Source organism: Struthio camelus, chromosome 4 (genome assembly GCF_040807025.1).
Source record: "Struthio camelus isolate bStrCam1 chromosome 4, bStrCam1.hap1, whole genome shotgun sequence".
In the NCBI taxonomy this organism is placed as follows: Eukaryota; Metazoa; Chordata; class Aves; order Struthioniformes; family Struthionidae; genus Struthio; species Struthio camelus.
This window is the reverse complement of record NC_090945.1, coordinates 68,066,885-68,085,182: the sequence shown is the minus strand read 5'-3', so window position 1 is coordinate 68,085,182 and position 18,298 is coordinate 68,066,885. Positions and strand designations below refer to the sequence as shown.

At 35.0% G+C, this 18,298-nt stretch overlaps 1 protein-coding gene across 3 annotated transcripts in view; it reads right to left on the bottom strand.

The window, feature by feature from the left end:
• ADGRA3 (adhesion G protein-coupled receptor A3) overlaps window positions 1–18,298 on the bottom strand; it is a 59,552-nt gene that overhangs the window by 25,996 nt on the left and 15,258 nt on the right. For 2 of the 3 annotated variants that reach the window (XM_068943277.1, XM_009673438.2), the window contains exons 2-8: window positions 15,509–15,580; window positions 7,870–7,941; window positions 6,549–6,620; window positions 5,557–5,628; window positions 3,680–3,840; window positions 1,896–2,109; window positions 815–979 (exon numbers count right to left, since the gene is read on the bottom strand). In XM_068943277.1, the coding sequence (XP_068799378.1) occupies window positions 815–979; window positions 1,896–2,109; window positions 3,680–3,840; window positions 5,557–5,628; window positions 6,549–6,620; window positions 7,870–7,941; window positions 15,509–15,580 (828 nt within the window). The remainder of the gene's footprint in view (window positions 1–814; window positions 980–1,895; window positions 2,110–3,679; window positions 3,841–5,556; window positions 5,629–6,548; window positions 6,621–7,869; window positions 7,942–15,508; window positions 15,581–18,298) is intronic. The other variant, XM_068943278.1, reaches the window with a different exon arrangement.

Below are 18,298 nucleotides of genomic sequence, written 5' to 3'. Positions count from 1 at the left end.
GAAAATGGAGCATATAACTGGATAAAAGCGGTTATTAAAATGTGAGAAAACCCTACAAACTGCAGTAAAAACATATGCTAACATACACTAATTCTCAGCAGGTACTACTGCAGGGAGGTACGACACAGAGTAGTTATAAAGGGAATTACCTTACTTATAGAGAATCTATACAGAAGCTATCTGTTACAGCTGGCACCTCCAGGAGTAACGTGTTGTTAGAGGGACCAGCAGCAGAAAGATCAGAAAAGGGAAAACAGGTGAAGACATAAGAATAAAAGACAAAACACTCTGCAACAGCCAATACCATAGAATATCAGAGCTGCCACTACAGTCCCAATCATAATAAAAGGGAAAAAGCACTCAAATTATTTACTGTAATATTAAGAGAAGAAAAAGTATTTAATGAGTCATAGTGATTTTACTGTATGGCAGCAGGAGAGCTTTAAAAATAGAACAATAACCTGCCTGGTGGACAAATCGAAATCAGTACGCATTCCAACTCTAATTTACAAATCACCTAAAAAGTTTTGTTCTATTCCATTAATTTCATTTATAAATTTCAAAAATATCATGATTTCCTTTCCTTCTCTTCCAAAAGTGTTAGTTAAAAAGCTCAAAGTTTAATATTTCACAGCACAGTATGCACTTCTTTCAACACATACTAGTTTAGCACAACTGAAAATCTGTTACATACCATTTATGACAGAACATCTAAGTAGAGGTCTTTTAAGCATAATAATTTAGGGGAGGCAGAGAGTGTGTGTCAGTTAGGCGGACTTTTTTCCTCCTTTGAAACAAAATTGATGTTACCAACCTGAAATCTCCTTTATTGTTCACTACCCTCTCTGGAGGGCAGTATTGCGCAGAACTTTCTAAAACCACAATGTCTACTGTCCTTGTATTATTTCCACGTCTGGTTTGTACGTGGCAACCCCAGTTTCCTGTGGAGCCAGCCTGAATGTTTGAGATTGTCAGTGCACTGGGTAAATTAAAAAAAAAAATAAAATAAATAAAAATCACCAGTCTTGCAACAAAATATGTATAAGATTTAACCAGAAGATAAGTACAGGACAGAAAGACAGTGGAAGAAGCAAACAATTATATACAGTTGTGAATGACTTATAAAACTCAAAGCTATTTATGAATCGAGGTAACAGAAATATTTAGTATTCCTCTAACTCTTAATTATGTCAAGGCACGAAAGAAAAACAACAGTCAAGGGAAAAAGTTTCTCGACTTTGGAATGAAGAGATGAGAAGTCCAAATTCCCCAAGTGTTATCATCACTCTTCAACATAAAACTCTAAATATTTCTTGCAGAAATGCCAAACTAAAATAACTTCAAAAATGCAAAATTTGTGATAAAGCCAGAGGCCCTAATTTTCTTAATAAATTTAAAGAATATAGGATCACTCTGGAGAGGCTGAACGAGACAAAAAATTGCTGCAGGTAGAAGGAACGCTACTTATCTCTGCTGCAGAATTTCAATTGTGGCATACACAAGGGGAAGAGGAAATTACACCTGTAGAGTCACTTAAAAGCTTTGTTTTCATAATTTTAATGATCTAAGAGAATAAACGTATCCCATCATAAACTATCATTTTCTTTTATGTGAATCACGTTCGGTAATTCCTGATACAGAAATTGTCCAGTCAGGCACTAGTAGTTCCTCCTCTAACACAAGAGTACACAAGAGTGACCAAAACCAGATATTTTAAGAGACGATATTTGAAATTACAGACTACTTCCCCACTAGGAAAGTTTCGGTCTACATAGGACTGTACATATATTAGCAGAGTGAGGATAAGAGGAACTTACTTGCCATTGAAATGGTTATTAAATCAGATAAAGTAAGAAATGGGGGATAGGAAATGCAGGTTCTCTTTAAGGATTCACCTTGCAATCAGTGAGCAATTATGAATCATATTTTTTTCCACAAAAATACCCTGGGACTCATCAGTTTCAACTATTTTTCCATCCTGATACCACAGCACTTGCATGTCTTGATCAATATACGAAGCCATACACTGGAAGGGTAGACTATCTCCTTCAAAGACAACCTGACGGTGAGATGGTGTCATATAGAAAGATGGCAATTCAAGAGGAGGTTCTAGAAATCATGAAATAAAAACACAATTAACAGCCAGAAACAGTTATAAGCACGTTTATCAAAAAGAGGAGAAAACAGCACTAACTGAATATCATTTGCTGACATAACCTTTTTGTCAGCTAAAGCTCACAAGATTTATAGAAAACATTTGATGTATCAGATCTTGAAAATTTAAATCCTTGGCAAATCCCTTTTCAAACTGTTTAAGGTAATAAATTTCAAAAGTGAAAATTAAATTTCAGTGAAAAAGGTAAGTAAGAGGTTTTTTTATTTCTTCACAGTATCTCAGTATTACTGTGATTAAAAATCACAAAGACGTATGTTTCATTATTTTGCCAGACAGAATAATGCTAACATAACAAAAGTAGTTAGGCAAGCTGATCAAGGTTTCATCAAGGTAAGATACCATTGTTAGAAACCCCTAATATGTAGGGGTTTGAAAAATAATCTTTGGCAGATCTTGCCATGGCAGCTTATGAGGTTGTTATCCTTCTCCTCATCTGTATACTTCTCTCTCTTTGCAGGATATTCTTTTCTACTGGTAGAGCACAACTAGTGCTTAGGCCTCAGATGTTTTTTTTTTTAAAAAAAAAAAAAAGGAAAAAAAAAAGTCTAGCTAAAGCACTGACAGTATGACTGAGGTCTATTTTAGCAACTACATCACAGGTACAGCTACTTCCCCTGGCAGAAGAATAAGGCTGACAAAACACTGAAGTACCACTTTTAGAAAACTTTCAGTTGTTTAGAAATAGGCTGTTAGGAAGAATACTGTAATTTATAGACGCTGCAATGCCTTCTTTCCCCTTTTTGGAACCCATAGAAGATGCCTTCAAAGGTGAGTTGGAGCAGACCTACAGTCATATTAACTGCATGAATCTTTCCTGAACCTGGTAAGGAATGCTGAGTAATGCTGTATGGAGTCCAGTCTATCTCTTCCTAAGGACCAGCGAGGGAAGAATACTACTACACTGTCTCTCTTGCCTTTTTTTTTTTTAATTAAATATAATGAAGAAAGTTTCTCACAAGTTTTTTCCTCCTGCATAAAGCTCTGCATCAGGTAACTGACCAGGACAGAGGGAAACATATTACGCTCACTCTCCCTTCCCCTTTTATTTCCATTGGAGACCAATTAACAACAGAATCACTACATAAGAAAATAAGTTATCAAACAAAGACCTTTTAACTTCAGAAACGTGGGCTTTGACTAATTTGTATATCTGAGAAGTCAAACAGCTAGACTTTGGAAACAAGGGGAAAAAATCCAATTTCCTATTCCTAAGTTTAGGTAAAAATCCCTTAAAATAAGGTTTAGCAAGCAACAGAGCTTATTCCCAAAGAGTGCTACTCATGCTTTAATTTCTACAGACTAACACCTACAATAACCAATGTTATTTCCAAAGACAAACAACATTGGCTCAGGACTCAAGATCAACCTTGGAAAAAGAATCGTTATAATCACTTTCATTTAAATGCGAAATTTCAGAGAAACAAACAAACAGACTGTGTTCACTAATAGCAACAGAATAGAGAATGCATTGGAAAACAAAGGTTGTTTGTCAGGAACACTTACCACAGGTCAGAAGCTCCTGCTTAACACCAGTTACTGTCTGCGACTGAAGTGACTTCGGATAGGCACATTTAGTTTCACGTACAGTTATATTTCTGTCTTTTAACCACTGATGCATCCACAATATGTTACAATCACAAAGAAGGTAATCAGTCTGAAATTCTCTGCAACACAAAATAAGTATTCATAATGATAAAATATAACACACAAGCCTCTGAAAACCTTTAAAATACCTCTAGAATGCCCACCATAGTCACATGTAATTTGTCAACAAATGACCAGACTTAATACTTAAGCATGACCTACAATGCATTAAAAGAGCAGACTCTGCATGTTATGTCTCGGAAAAAGTTCACAGTCCCTCCCCCCCCCCCAAAAAAAATTGTGATTGTAAATATGAATAGTGTCTATTATCTGTACATGAAATATTTTTGAGTATTTTCTTTCATGGAGAGAGTTTGTTACTTAAGTGAGCAATAGCAAGCAACAGCTTGAACACAGAGAACACACCTCATTGACAAAAGGTTATTTTAGCACTCAAACGCTTTAACAGTAAAATCTACAGAAATATAAAAACCTTATCACCTATTTCCCTTATGAGAGCCACTACTCATACACTCTCCATGATAGTTTTATTCTGCACTATATGAAAATGATGCAGGATTTTCATTGATTCATAAAAATCTATGTAATTTAACATTTTCTACTAAAACGACATACCAAATTCCCCATAAAAATGTCTGTCGTAGTCAGCAAAATTAAAAAATGACATTAATATTCTATCTGTTTAGATGCAGTTAAAATGCAGAGGTCCTTGTGCCTACACTGTTTTTATCTCTATTAATAACATATCATTTCTTATTGATTTATTTTTCTTTTCACAAATGTCTAGAGGATAGCGTCACATCACAGACAGAACACTTCAAACACAATTAACATTCTTCAAGGGACCAATCTGACACTCTATTTGGTCTTTGTTCGCAGGATCCTAAAAATACACACATTTTAAAATAGAAACACTTATACCTAAAGTTCTCATTAGATCTATGATGTTTTGGATAGCAATATTTTTATGCACAATTAATATACTCAGAATAACAAATTATGAACAATTATCAGGAGCTGGGGGAAATGAGGAATCATATGCCTTTATGAACACGAAATTAACTCAACGTCAAAGCCTGAAGTCAGAGCTTTTTACAAAGTCTCAGTATGGTGAGCCAGCCACCATGACAGTCTTGAAAAACATAAACTAACAATCAGCACTGATAAATTTTTCATTTATTTCCTTTCTTACACAGGATTATAGTTCATATGAAACCAAAAGAGCAACAAAAAATAATGTGAGGTTGATATTTACTCACTGTTATGTGTAACAAAAGTACACTGTTCTTCAAGAACTAAGCTTTCCTTAGAAGTATTTGTTCCCTTTATTAAGAGGGTAAGGTTTAAGATAATATTTATTTTAAGTAAAGTAATAAAGTAGTAGAATTTTCAGAAGTCTGGATGCTGGTATAGCTCTGTTCTCTCAGAGTTATGTAACAAATAGCACGTTTGGAAGAAAGTTATTTAAAGGCTCATGCAAACATCTGTATCTATACTTCCCATACACCTACTCAAATAAAAAAATAACTATAGTAGTGTTTAAAAACATAAAACAAAACTGTAATATTAGCAAGCAAGAGTATTCACAGTAATGGGGGAAATCTATCATTCACAATCTGGAATACTATGGTATTTTGATTTGGCCACTTTAAGTTTCAAACAAAGGGTTATTCCAAAAACGCTGAAACAAGTTTAACAACTATAATTTATAAAATGTCTTTTGTGAAAAACACAAATGATCATGCAAATTAAGATGAGAAGCAACAGCCACTTACAGAGACTTTAGCGAACCAAGATGATCAAATGTTCCCTGTGTGAGTGTAGAAAACAGATTTCCAGAAAGATTTCTAAAAGAGAAAAACGTAATCATTTGAACTCTTGTTAAACCAACTCACATTTGACATTTATTTAAATAAGCTCCCTTTTCAAAACTGCATTATTTTAAAACATACAAGATACAGTTAGAAGGACACAGTGTTTTAGTTTATAAGGTTTTAAAGATCATACCAAGTTTGACAGCCTAGCAAAAATCCCCCAAAGAGTTCCCCAATACTTCCCTTTTAGCTGAAAAACTTGGAAAGATTGGAAATAAGGATTCAAAGCAAATATTTTATTTTTATTTGAAGCAACAAGCACACGTTTGGTATACGTTTCCAGAAATATAAAATCAGCTTCACTGCTGACAGATAACTGAGGTGTTATTATTAACGCACTGTAAGACAATTTCATTAAATATGCTGCTATATCTAAACGTTAATATTTTACATCCCACGTTCTCCAAAACAGGGAAAGCACTGCATAAGCAACAGATAACTGGGCAAAGAAACTTTCCATAATCTTAGAGGCTATGCTGCTAAAGTAAATGAAGAACTACAGTATGTATAATAAAGCCAGCAAAAGACAGTTATACTGATGCTGCACTAGAAGATATAACTATATACAGGTTGTATAATCCTGAAATATTTTTCTAAGAAAAATATTTTGCAAAATCTGTCACTTTTTCTTTTCCACTATACATTCTAAGAACCTGCAGAAGCAGGGTTGCAAAGCAGACAGTGCCCCGAATAGGGTTTTGGTCGCATTCCCCTTTTTCTTTTTTTAAATAAGCTTGCTACCAAGTTAACGAACCACATTCTGAGGTGTGCTCCACGTCTTTTAAGCACATACCTAAAAGTAAGTAAATATATTCCCACTGAAACAAAGGAGGTTAACTTATGCAAGAATAATACTTAAGAAGTAAAATTATGCACAAGAAAATTATACTTACAATCTAATAAGATTTACAAGTCCTCTAAATATATCTGCATTCAGGCAGCCTATTCTGTTATTGGTTAAGTCTCTACAAAAAGGAAAAAGCAAAATTAGACTAAATTATTTCATTTCAAAGGGAAACAGTCTTCAGACTGAAGTACTCCAACTAGTACTCATAAGTAATGGACTGCATCATATCTACATTTAATCTTTTAAGCAACATCAAAAGGTGCTGTTGTGTGGGTGTGCACACATACACATGACTCCCTATTCCATTTCTAAAGTAGTAATGCCTATATTAAATGAGCCTAGCCTAAGTGTTTTTTTTTTTTAAATAATATACTCACATAAACTACACCGCTTAATTTTTTTCACTGGCCAAAGAATATCTACACCACCAGTGCATTTACTGTATATAAATATGACCACTTCTGTTATATACCATGACAGAACATATTTACAATATAGGTCTTAAAACAAACTGCCTAACAGCCTTAAAGGCGTAAAAATTAAGTTTTCAAGTAACGAAGATCCAGAAACGGTCCTTCAGCTTCTTTTCTGAGGTTTTCAAAAGTTTAGTTACCAACAAAACTTCCTTTTAAGTGAGCTAGATCATCTGACCAGTAACAAACAAATATAAAGAATCAAGATTTAAGAAGGAAAGCTGCATGCTTACTGAAGACCTGAAAACAAAAAACCACTAAGACTTTTGCAACTTAAAAGCTGCTGCTGATATTCTAAAAATCTGAGGTGAGGAAAAAAATAAGTAAGAAAAACTAAAAGGATGTCTGCCATGCTGACGGCTTATTTAAGATTCATCAGGGACAGAATTTTCAGCCAAGATATAAATCCCCCCAAAACGTGTTAATGGAAATGTTGGCACAACCTTCAATAAAGCAGTAGTGATAGCATTGTTCTCTAGGGACCCTGGGGTCTCCTACCACATTTTGAAAAAAATCATGATGAAGTTTAACATTTACACAAAGTAACGCTGAATGACATCAAAGCCCTGAGTAATCATTCAATCAATAACGTCTCAAGTGACTGTAACACAGAAAGAGAAGAATACTACAGAAAGCAAGGAACAAAATACTGAGGGGACATGCTTACTGGGACCGATCAAGAGATTGCCAAGCCACAAGCAGGAGGCATTCTTCCATCATAAGACAGAAAGCAGGAATATGAACTTTTATGTTGACAGTTTGGCAATGACTCCTTTGTTCTATTTCTTCAGATTTTAAAGAGATAACAAACTCTTTAAACTGCCAGAACCATAAGACACACGCACACTTTTTTTTTTTTTTTTTTTAAACTGACTAGCTAGGCATACTACTTACAGTCTTTTTAGAGATGAAAGCCCCATAAAAGCTCCTGGATTTATAGTACTAATGAGGTTGTTCTTAAGGTCCCTGTGGAGAAAAATTAAACCATTATATTTATCGCAAACTGACCTTTTATATACAGACATATACATACACACATATACATGAAGATGTACCTAACCTGCCCCAACTTGCTTGAAAATGACACATACAATCCCCACAATACATTTCTACTTTTTCTAATGCAGACTTCAAAATTTTGAAATATATTGATTATATTTTGTTCTTAACTAGGAAGAGTAATAAAAACATGTGCGTTCCTTTAAATATTATATCAATTCTCAGCAAATGAAAGTATATATAGTCAAAGGTTTTTCACATGCTGTCACAAGAGATTACAGCTGCTCAGAGTATATTATGTATGCTCATTAAACAGTTCAACACTCCTCAGTACAGCATCTAATTTTGTTATGTTAGTGTTGGCCAACTTCTAAAAAGCAGGAAATCGAGATCCTCAAAATGCAGCACAAAGATACAACACTGAAAGCTTCCAAGAAAAGATAATCAATGTTGCTGATAGATAACCAATGCTACCGGCACAGAATCAAAGCCCTGGCTCAGAATCCCAAATAAAATCGGGGGAAGGGGAACCCTCAGATCACAGATTTATAATCTGAAGTTTCCAGAATAGGAGATCGCAAAGAGACATTTAAAGTGACTGTCATTAAATTGTTTCATTAATTGCACAAGTGATGCAGGAGTTTTAGTTCTTGAGATATTTTACACATATACTGTAGTTTCAAGTATCACAGAAAACGTCTGCCAGCATTTACATTTCTGAACAAACTTTATCACTGCATGGATGCCAAAAATATTTCATCCCTATTCATCCAAAACTTGTACTATACTATTATCCGTAACTTCTCTTGCATTTATTGCAAGGAAAAGTCCTAACTTTTTCATAATACACAAATATTTTGCATTTGAAAACAAAATTCATAATTCCAATTAAAATTAATGTTTTAGTAAGTGTTGGCAGAAAAAGCATCTCCTAAACCTAGTACAACAGTAATAATTCTGCAAAAAACCAACAGTGCAAAAGGATTAAGTCTACCAATACAGAAATATGCACAATGAAAAAATAAATTCACCCAAGATCAAACAATAGCATCCTCATCCTGCAGCCAGATAAATAACGAATACTACATTTGGTGCAATAGGCAATGCCATGGAACCACAGACTACGCCTCAGTGCCTCATCTAATATGTATTAACATTTTAAAAACTTTAATAATTAAAGTAACACTTTGTCACTTAAATACTGATTACATTTACCTTACTATAAATTAATTTTAAAATTAAATTAAAATACTACATACACACACTTCTCATCTCAATTTTATCTTCTTCCCCTGTATGATGTTGGCAGGGACTGCCAATGCCCTCCTGAGCAATGTCAGGAAGATGCAGAACTGTAAAGTTTTTAACCCTCTCCCAGTAGGCAGATAAATTAGGTATGGAGACCATGACGAATCTGAGAAAACTAAATATTATCCACCACTTAGTCACCACCAGTCTTTGGGACGGGGAAGAACAAATGATACTTACTGTTTGGATATTAAAGTCCTAATGTAAAATCATACAGCTCTCTCTTAAACGGAAAAATCCCCTTGTGAAAAAATCTGAGGGAAATAAACCTTGACAGCTTGCTTTAGAAATCCACTAATCAAGATTACCATTGATCTTGAATTGCATTACTTTAATTCAAAGCACTACTCCCTGAAATGTCTCTTGTTTAAATCCACTGCTGGGGGGCGGGGGGGAATTAAGATCAAAAGAAAAAGTCTTATTTCTGCTATCTGCTTCCAAAATTTGGCAGGTTAGCGGATAAAGACTGACTAGTCTAGTTTGTTGTAATATTTTCTTATTTCCCCCCCCTCCCCTTAATAGAAACCAGTTCTAGAGGATACTTATATTAGAATTAATAAACCTCTTCTAAAAAGCTATGCTACCAATTTTCATGTTTTCATGAAACTCAACGTATAGTGCATAACAATGAATTAATCAACAATTATTTCAAAGTAATTAAAAAAAAAGTCATCCTGAATATATAAAGCATTTGTTAGCTCTTTCTCAACCTCCAACTGCAACAGCTAGGGAGTCTTTGCTTTTTTTCCCCCCAGCAGCAGTCATCAGTAAGCACTAGTTATGTGTCCCATCTCTCTAAAATATTAGCAAATAAAAATCGTGAAATTTAAGAGACAATTACAGAGTACAGAATTAACACAGTGCTGACATGTTTCACAGCTTTTCAGAAATACTGAAAGATGTTGATACACAGGCTGGTAAAACTGTTAAGGCTCCAGGATGGACCTAGGAGAGTTTCTAAATAAAGAACAGTTGTTGCTAAAATAACAAACTGGAAATTACTTTCATGTGAGGGGGGAGGGAAGGGCAGAGACAGTCTCATTGGGAAATTGTGTTTGGCTTTGTTTTTGGTTTTCTTTCTACCACTTATAAATATGTGTCAATAGAATCACTAATTTTTAGCATCAGGAATTTAATAACCTTATCCGCTGACTTATTTTTTGTCAAAGCTCACCAACAAGATACAGTTACAGATATTTATTAGTCCAAATAAAAGTTTGTTTAAAGACAAACACTTACAGAAATCTATTAAGAGTTTCAGTTAGGGTGATAATATGACTTTTCCCCAAGCTCTGGCTCATGAGCACATCTTCTATCTTTTGATAACTGCATCTTCCATTTAACAATTAGAAATACTGCTACTATAAAAAAACCCAGGCAGTAGAGTAATCTTGCTGTGATAACCTATAAAAATATACTAATTTTTCCTTAAATCTACAGAACATTGAATGAAGATGCCCCTATATTTCTTAGGGAAGATAACTAGCTGAGACTAGAATCATAGACAAATTTAAGATCAAAGGGATCTGTTCTGGTTGTATAGTCCACCTAAATTCCGTGAGAAAAGCATTAAGGAGTTATAGCAAAAATATTTACTATTAAGTATAACATTACATGAAATGAAGAACCAAGAACTAAAGGCACACAGAATCTCCTCCCTTAATAAGCAGTATTGTACAGCGATGATGCTACTGCCTGAATTAACTATTTAATTCCTGGCTAAATTTACTTTTTACCTCCATTTCATCTGTTAAAAAGTGGGGGGGAAAGGATTATCTACAAAGGAAAAAACCCAAAAGATATACAAAGGGCAGTAAGAATAAAAAATAAGCAGAAAACTCTGGCACAATTGGTGCAATTTTAGAGACGTGCAAGTTATCATAGTGAGTATTAAGGAAAATAGTTTGAAAATCCCAAATAAAAAGTCTAAAATATTTACTTATTGTGAAATATATGGCTTTTGTTTTTTAAAACTATTAATATCCACAGAAGATCTACCGGCCAATTACGGACCACAGGCACTCCCTAAACCCTGAGATATAGATAGAACACATTTAAAAGCAAACACATTTTCTGTAGCAAGCTGCATACATTCTTTGCTTTTAAAGGTACTATTTTGAACTCGTCAGCTGCTTATGCAATCTCATAAAGGTGACAGAAGCAAGACTTTTTGTTTCCCTTAACCAATATATAACTTAGTTAACTGCTTCTGTAGTCTATCCACTACTATTACAATCCATTTTGGAAAAATAAGAGGATTTATTCAATGCCTTACAACTTCATAAGCTTAATATCTTTTCTACTTGAAAGATACAACAGTCTACAAATAAAGTGATAATTACCCTATTGGAAAGGGAATAAAAAATATTTAACATTATTAGAGTTTGAAATGACAGTTTACTGAGGGGAGACAAAATTAGCAGTTACATCAGTCAGTAATGCTTTAACACATACGAAAACGGACATAGACTGAGGCAAGCAAGTGAGTAAAATTAAACATATCCAGGAACATTCACAACACTCAGTTTAGCACGTCCTGGACTACACTGGTCTGCTTCAAATATTGGTCTATTTGCAATTTTATTTTTGTTTAAAAAAAATTAACTACTAAACAAAGTTATTTCTTCTTTGATTGTTTCTGCTCTCCTAGGTTGGTGAATAAGGTTTCCCTTGCATTTATTTCTAAAGCTTTAATATAAAAGAGGTAAAAAAAATATATAGCGGGGAAAAATAGAAATCCATGTAAAATAGAAATCCAGGATAGAACAATGCTACAGAGAACAGCTTAGCAGCCTGAATACAGACACGCTGTTAGAAAATCGGGAGGGTGATGAACGTTTGAAAGAACACTCCAATTGAGCGCTCCAATTTCAGCCTACAAGTTGAAGGCCAATGGAGAGAAACACCATTCTGCAAGTTTACTCCCTGCCTGGTGTGCAGATCCACTACAGAGAATAGGTGTATTTTCACTTAGGAGGAAAGAATCAAACTACTTGATCTTGTTGCTCTCTTTTTTTTTCCCTCCGCAACCACCAGAGCTCTGATGTCTGTTACTATTGAGGCAAGATTATTTTACCTGAGATTTTTGAAGGAAATGGTACATAGCTATTCACAATTCCACCATCAGTCAAACATTCTCGTTCACAGAAGCATCCATTGGCCTTTTTCAGTTTTCAGCTACGTCTACATTTTAGAAAGCTGTCAGTATCAAGGAAATGGCAATAATATTCCTATTGTGGGCTTATCCGGCCATTTCCTTGAAATGGAACATTTGAAAACAGCCTTTTTTTCTCAGGAGTTGTGGTTGGCAAAAGTTAACATAAAAAAAGTTAAGTTTTCTTTTTTTTTTTCTTTTCTTTTTTTTTAAGACTACCTTTTGGTTCATAATTTGTATAACTTCTTTCCCATCAGCAGGAAGGTGTTATGGCTAAATTAAAAATCTCAACAAAAACATTAAAATTTACAAAAGGGATCCAAAAAGAAAAATCATTGGAAAATCACCAGTCAAGAAGCAAATCAAATATAAAGGTGAAATATAGCCAATAGATCTTTCCAAGCATGCGATTAACAGTAAGTTATTCTTATTTCAAACACAGCAGGTAAAACAAATACAACAAAATATCAATTATTTTAACGTTTCGTGTATCTTTCATTTTGCAGACTTGAGAGGCTCACTGAGACCTGTGTAGGAAGCACACAGTATTTTCTCAAATACAATCACTTCTAAACCTAGGTATGCATATATAGGCTGCAGAATAAGTAGATCTAAACAAAATACATAATATAAACAACTTGAGGAAACTTGATTAACTTTAAAAGCAAAACAATATATTACTGCCACAAATCGAACCTACAAGGGAACAAGTGTTCTGTCTAGTTCATTGAAATATTTGAGCTAGAATCAAGGTTGCTCAATGAAACTTTGATACCCTTCCAGAATATGGAAGGGGCTAAATTCTCAAGGAAAGAAATTCAGAGCTCAAGTCTTGTTTGATACCAACTGTGAGAAACGCTCGGGGAAATTACAGTAGTTCTGTCATCCCCAATCACTGAATATAATGACCAAACACTATACTAGAACACAACCAAATTCACTGAAAACACTGGGTTTATTTAGGGAAGGGTATACTCTCAGCTTCAATTCCCACAGGAAGAGAGTCAGCTGTAAGACTATTCATTTAAATTTGAAAAATCGTTTTATTCACATGATTAGTTTCTATCCTCTAGCTACATGCACAGGTCACAAGAGCAGAGCTCTGCACAAAAAATGGTCATTTATGAACAACATGCTCTGCTAGTTACCCCCTTCCTTTATGATGAAGATACCTAAACACCTAATAAGTGTTATTGATGTATTAAGTCCTACACCAGTGCACAAAATAAGGTGCATTATCTCATTCAAATTAGACCACCTTGCTGTCTAAAATGTTGCCTATCCTAGATCATTCTAAATACCCAAATTTGATGGACTATTTATTGATTTATTCTCCTTATCATGAAAGGAGACACAGAAACAATCTCAAAATCCTTTCAAATGACAAGAGTTAAAAAGAAGAAAACGAGTTATTATTTTAAATAAAATTAAGATTGGAATTCATACATGGAGTTTAAACGATCACGTCAAGCTAATTAGTTTCAAGTGTTTCCTGTCTGAAACTTGTAATGACTTAAAACAATTAACAACTGTCAGCAGATGCTTTTATCACTTAGGGCAAGGATGCCTTCAGCACCCTTGCCAAAAATAATATGCAAAGATATAGAATGCAGTCACTGCTGATAAGCCTTCATGCCAAAGAAGCAAGGTTATTTCTACAATAAAACTTATCCATCAGTAGAGAAGACAGATCTCTCTTCAGGCATATGGGGGATGGAATGGTGCAAGTGTTTGGATTTATTCAGGCCAGGTGACTGGGATTGTAACTTTCAAGCATTAGAGGATGAGTAAAATACTTTTAATCCCCTGAAGCCAGAAGTCCTTTGGAACTCTTCCTAGATGCTGCAAGATGATTATGAAACTGGCTACTTTCCCAGTCAACTGGCCTAGAAAAATCCCTACCTTCTAATGTTTCTGCTTGCTCCCAGGTAGATGAACCTGACAATCCTGACCTTCCAGCAGCTGGGAATAAAGCTGACTGTAATAGAAACTACAGTGCTTCCTCTTATCCCATAGGTGACATATCATCTGAAAGGGAAAATTAAAATAGGAAGCAAAAGGTGTCAAAGAAGTTACTCTCTTCGGGTTCACTCCCATTTTTCCCCCATACATTTGGTATACACAGGGATTATAGTCACAAGCAAAACTGTTAACATATGAAAGTCAACAATGAAATTACATTGCATGTAGTCCCATTCAGAGTCTCCATCACATCTGTTTCCTACTTTAAATATACTTCACACTTATTTGAAAAGGGGCTTAACATTTCGTAAGGGAAGAAATTAAAGAAATACTATTCTTTACAATGTAAGTTTTCAGATTATGAATACCAACAAGAATAAAGTAAATTCAACCACCACAGCATTCCAGTGGAACTTCCCACTGAAACTGCCCTAACCTGGCCTGAATGCGTTTGAGAGTCACAACCTTCCTGTAAAGTGTTACATTTAGCGTGTTACATTTAGCGTGTTACATTTAGCGTGTTACATTTAGCGTGTTACATTTAGCGTGTTACATTTAGCGTGTTACATTTAGCGTGTTACATTTAGCGTGTTACATTTAGCGTGTTACATTTAGCGTGTTACATTTAGCGTGTTACATTTAGCGTGTTACATTTAGCGTGTTACATTTAGCGTGTTACATTTAGCGTGTTACATTTAGCGTGTTACATTTAGCGTGTTACATTTAGCGTGTTACATTTAGCGTGTTACATTTAGCGTGTTACATTTAGCGTGTTACATTTAGCGTGTTACATTTAGCGTGTTACATTTAGATCCTGCCCTGTACAAGGCGGGGTTTACCCATTTCTTTTTGCATTTTCTTCTCTTATACCCAGCTTCAGGGAAACAGCTTTTGCTAAACTCCCTTTATGCAGTTACACAACATTTATTTTCATGAAGAAAATACTCAAACATGTTAACTTGACATGTTAACTCTTCAACTACAAAAAAATTAGATGAAAATAAAATGGAAACACATCTCTTAAATAAGACTTTGTTGTGAGAAGTATTAATGAAAGTATACAACATACAACACAGTTTAAGTGAAAAGAGCTTTTGAGGAAGCGCTTACAATCTCTCAAGAAGGCTTAATCCACAGAAGGAACCATTCTTCAACTCTGTTATTTTATTGTTACTCAGAATCCTGTGAACAAAATAGACAAGATCAATATATTATGAATTTGACAGTACAATCATTTGCTGCAGCTTATACTTCTGGTGCTAGGCTTTCTACAAAATCTTTTTTGTTTAACAGCCTTTATATCAGACTACAATGCCTCTAGTTAATTGTGATGCCTCTAGTTAATTATGTGAGGTGTATATAACAGCACTGCCCAAATATTACAAAGGAGGAAAAAAAAAAAGAGGATTTTGTATGTTATGTGCCCTAAATAACATGCAAGCTGACATAATTAACATGAAAGATAGCACACCCATAGAGGATTAGCATCATAAAATATTAGAATTACATAATAGAAAATGAAGCATAAAACACCCAAATCTACACACTCAGCATCCTGTTCATGTTTCCCACCCACCCATTCCCACCCATTCCTGTTTCCAAAACCACAAAGCACATTCCCTATTCCCTCATACGGCACCTCTGCTTCTGCTGCCACAGTAAGGCCCTCAACATTTGTTTGCTTCTCTCCAGTCGTGTCTCCTTTCCTAGCAGAGTTCCTCACACATTCATCTTTCTCCTCAATGCAGTTTGGTTTTTTTTTCCTACTGAAGGAACTAAGACATCTGTAAATAAGCTCAGCAAGCATTCCTCTACTTCTGTCCATGCCTTCCTTTCTTCCCTTGAAGGACCATCTGGCTGCAAATTCCCTCTAGCCCAGTACCCTCTTCTCCAATAGTGGCTGTATGCAGATATTTGAGAAGAGACAAGCATATGATGCTTCTCAGCATTCTCACAGCCTTCAATCATCCTCAAATTAGGAAATTCCTTGTATAGCTGGATGTTTCCTCTCTTAGATGAATCTGGTTTCTATATAGCTAAACATTTATGTCACGAATTTGCCTGTTTTCCTTTTGAACCATGTAAAATTGTCATCCACAACACTCCTTAGCAACAGATCATTGCTAAAGAACCTACCATCTCATTTGTTTTAAACGCAGCTCCCACTAGCTTCATGTGACGCATCCTAATTCTTGTACTGAAACAAACAGTAAGCAATTCCGATCTATCCTCTCTTTATCGCTCATAATTATGTAGAACCCCAGATTGTCTCTTGCCAGATGGAAGATTCATATTTTACCTAATTACTCCCCATACAAAAGTCATTTTGTGCCTTATTAATCATTTCTAAGCTTATTCCAGCTTTATTACCCTCAACAATTTTTGAGATAAGACCTACCAGAATTAACAACACTACTCAATGTGTTTTTCTGACAAGAAACAAGTCTGAATCTATACAGTGGTATAATGATGTTCGGTTTTGTTTCCTACCATTTTTCTAGTGATTCCTAACACCTATTCGGCCTTTATTTGTGATTCTGAGAATTGAAATGAAAATTTAATGGAATTACACCATAAGTCAAAAATGTCATTCCTGCATGTTAATCATCAGCTCAGTGGCTATCATTTTATATACGAAGACAGGATTGCGTCTCTCCCCCCAACCCCCATATGATTCTCATTTTTCTGCAGTGTGCTACTTCTGCCATTATTGCCTAGTCAGTCCACTTTATAAATTTCTTTGAAAAGCCTTCAGGTGACCCCCATCCTTACTATGTCAAGTAACTCACCAGCAAACTCTTATCATCCCCTGCTCACCCTATTTGACAGGCCATTAGCAAATACATTGTAGATTACAGGTCTCAAGACTCCACTCCAACCACTCTCCACTGAGAGGGAGAACCATTTACTTCTACATCTGCTTCTTATCTTTTAGCAAGTTAGTTGTTCACGCAATGATTTTCCCTTTTATGCTACAAAATATTTTCATTACAAGTCTCTGGCAAGGGATTGTAAAAAGCCTTCTGCAAAAGCTATGTCTCATTGTATCAACTGGATCATCCTTGTAAATACATTTGCTGACTCCAAAGAATTCCAAAGGTTTGTAGGGAGATGTAAATCTTCCACATAAACATATCCTCCACATCTATTCTTCATCTATTATAACTTCTTCTATTCAGTGAAAACATCAGACTTAGAAGCATGTAGTTCCCCAGAACTCCTGGGGCCTTTCTAGGAGTCAGCAATACATTTGCCACTCTCGAATCCTAAGAAATCAAGCTCATTTCAGGCAAAAAGTTCAGACATTCATTATTGACTTTTTCATCCCTGAGGTCTTCTAAGGACTCTCTAGTGAACACCCTCTTGTCCTGGCAATTTATTCAATCTGTCAGTAGTCTTCTGCTATAGTCATTTCAATTTCAGACAGATCCTCCATCAAATGCATCCTGTAGATTCAGGCTCACGTTCTTCTTCACTTACGTCAATTCCAGTCCACTACATCTTCCATGCATCCTTTGCAGTTCCCATTTTAAAACAAAAATACCCCCCAAAAAATAGAACAAAAAATCCCACCCCTTTCCTCCCGTGCATAACGTTTATTATCTAGTGATAAGAATTAGTATTTCATGAAAAAGATTAAACTAAATCATGGAAATACCCATCCACGAAAACTGCATCACTTTGACACTGAGTGTTCCAGAACTGTATAACAATCTTCTTATGTACAACCTTAATTCTACTTTTATATCATATCTCAGTCTTCATTTTTAGGAAGGTTATCACAAGGCTATCAGTTGAATTAGAAAAGATGATTTAAGATTAACTTTTTTTAGACAGCATTTTGGGCTCAGAACATTCACGCAAGTATATATACACAGGTGCTTTATATTGTGAAATCTA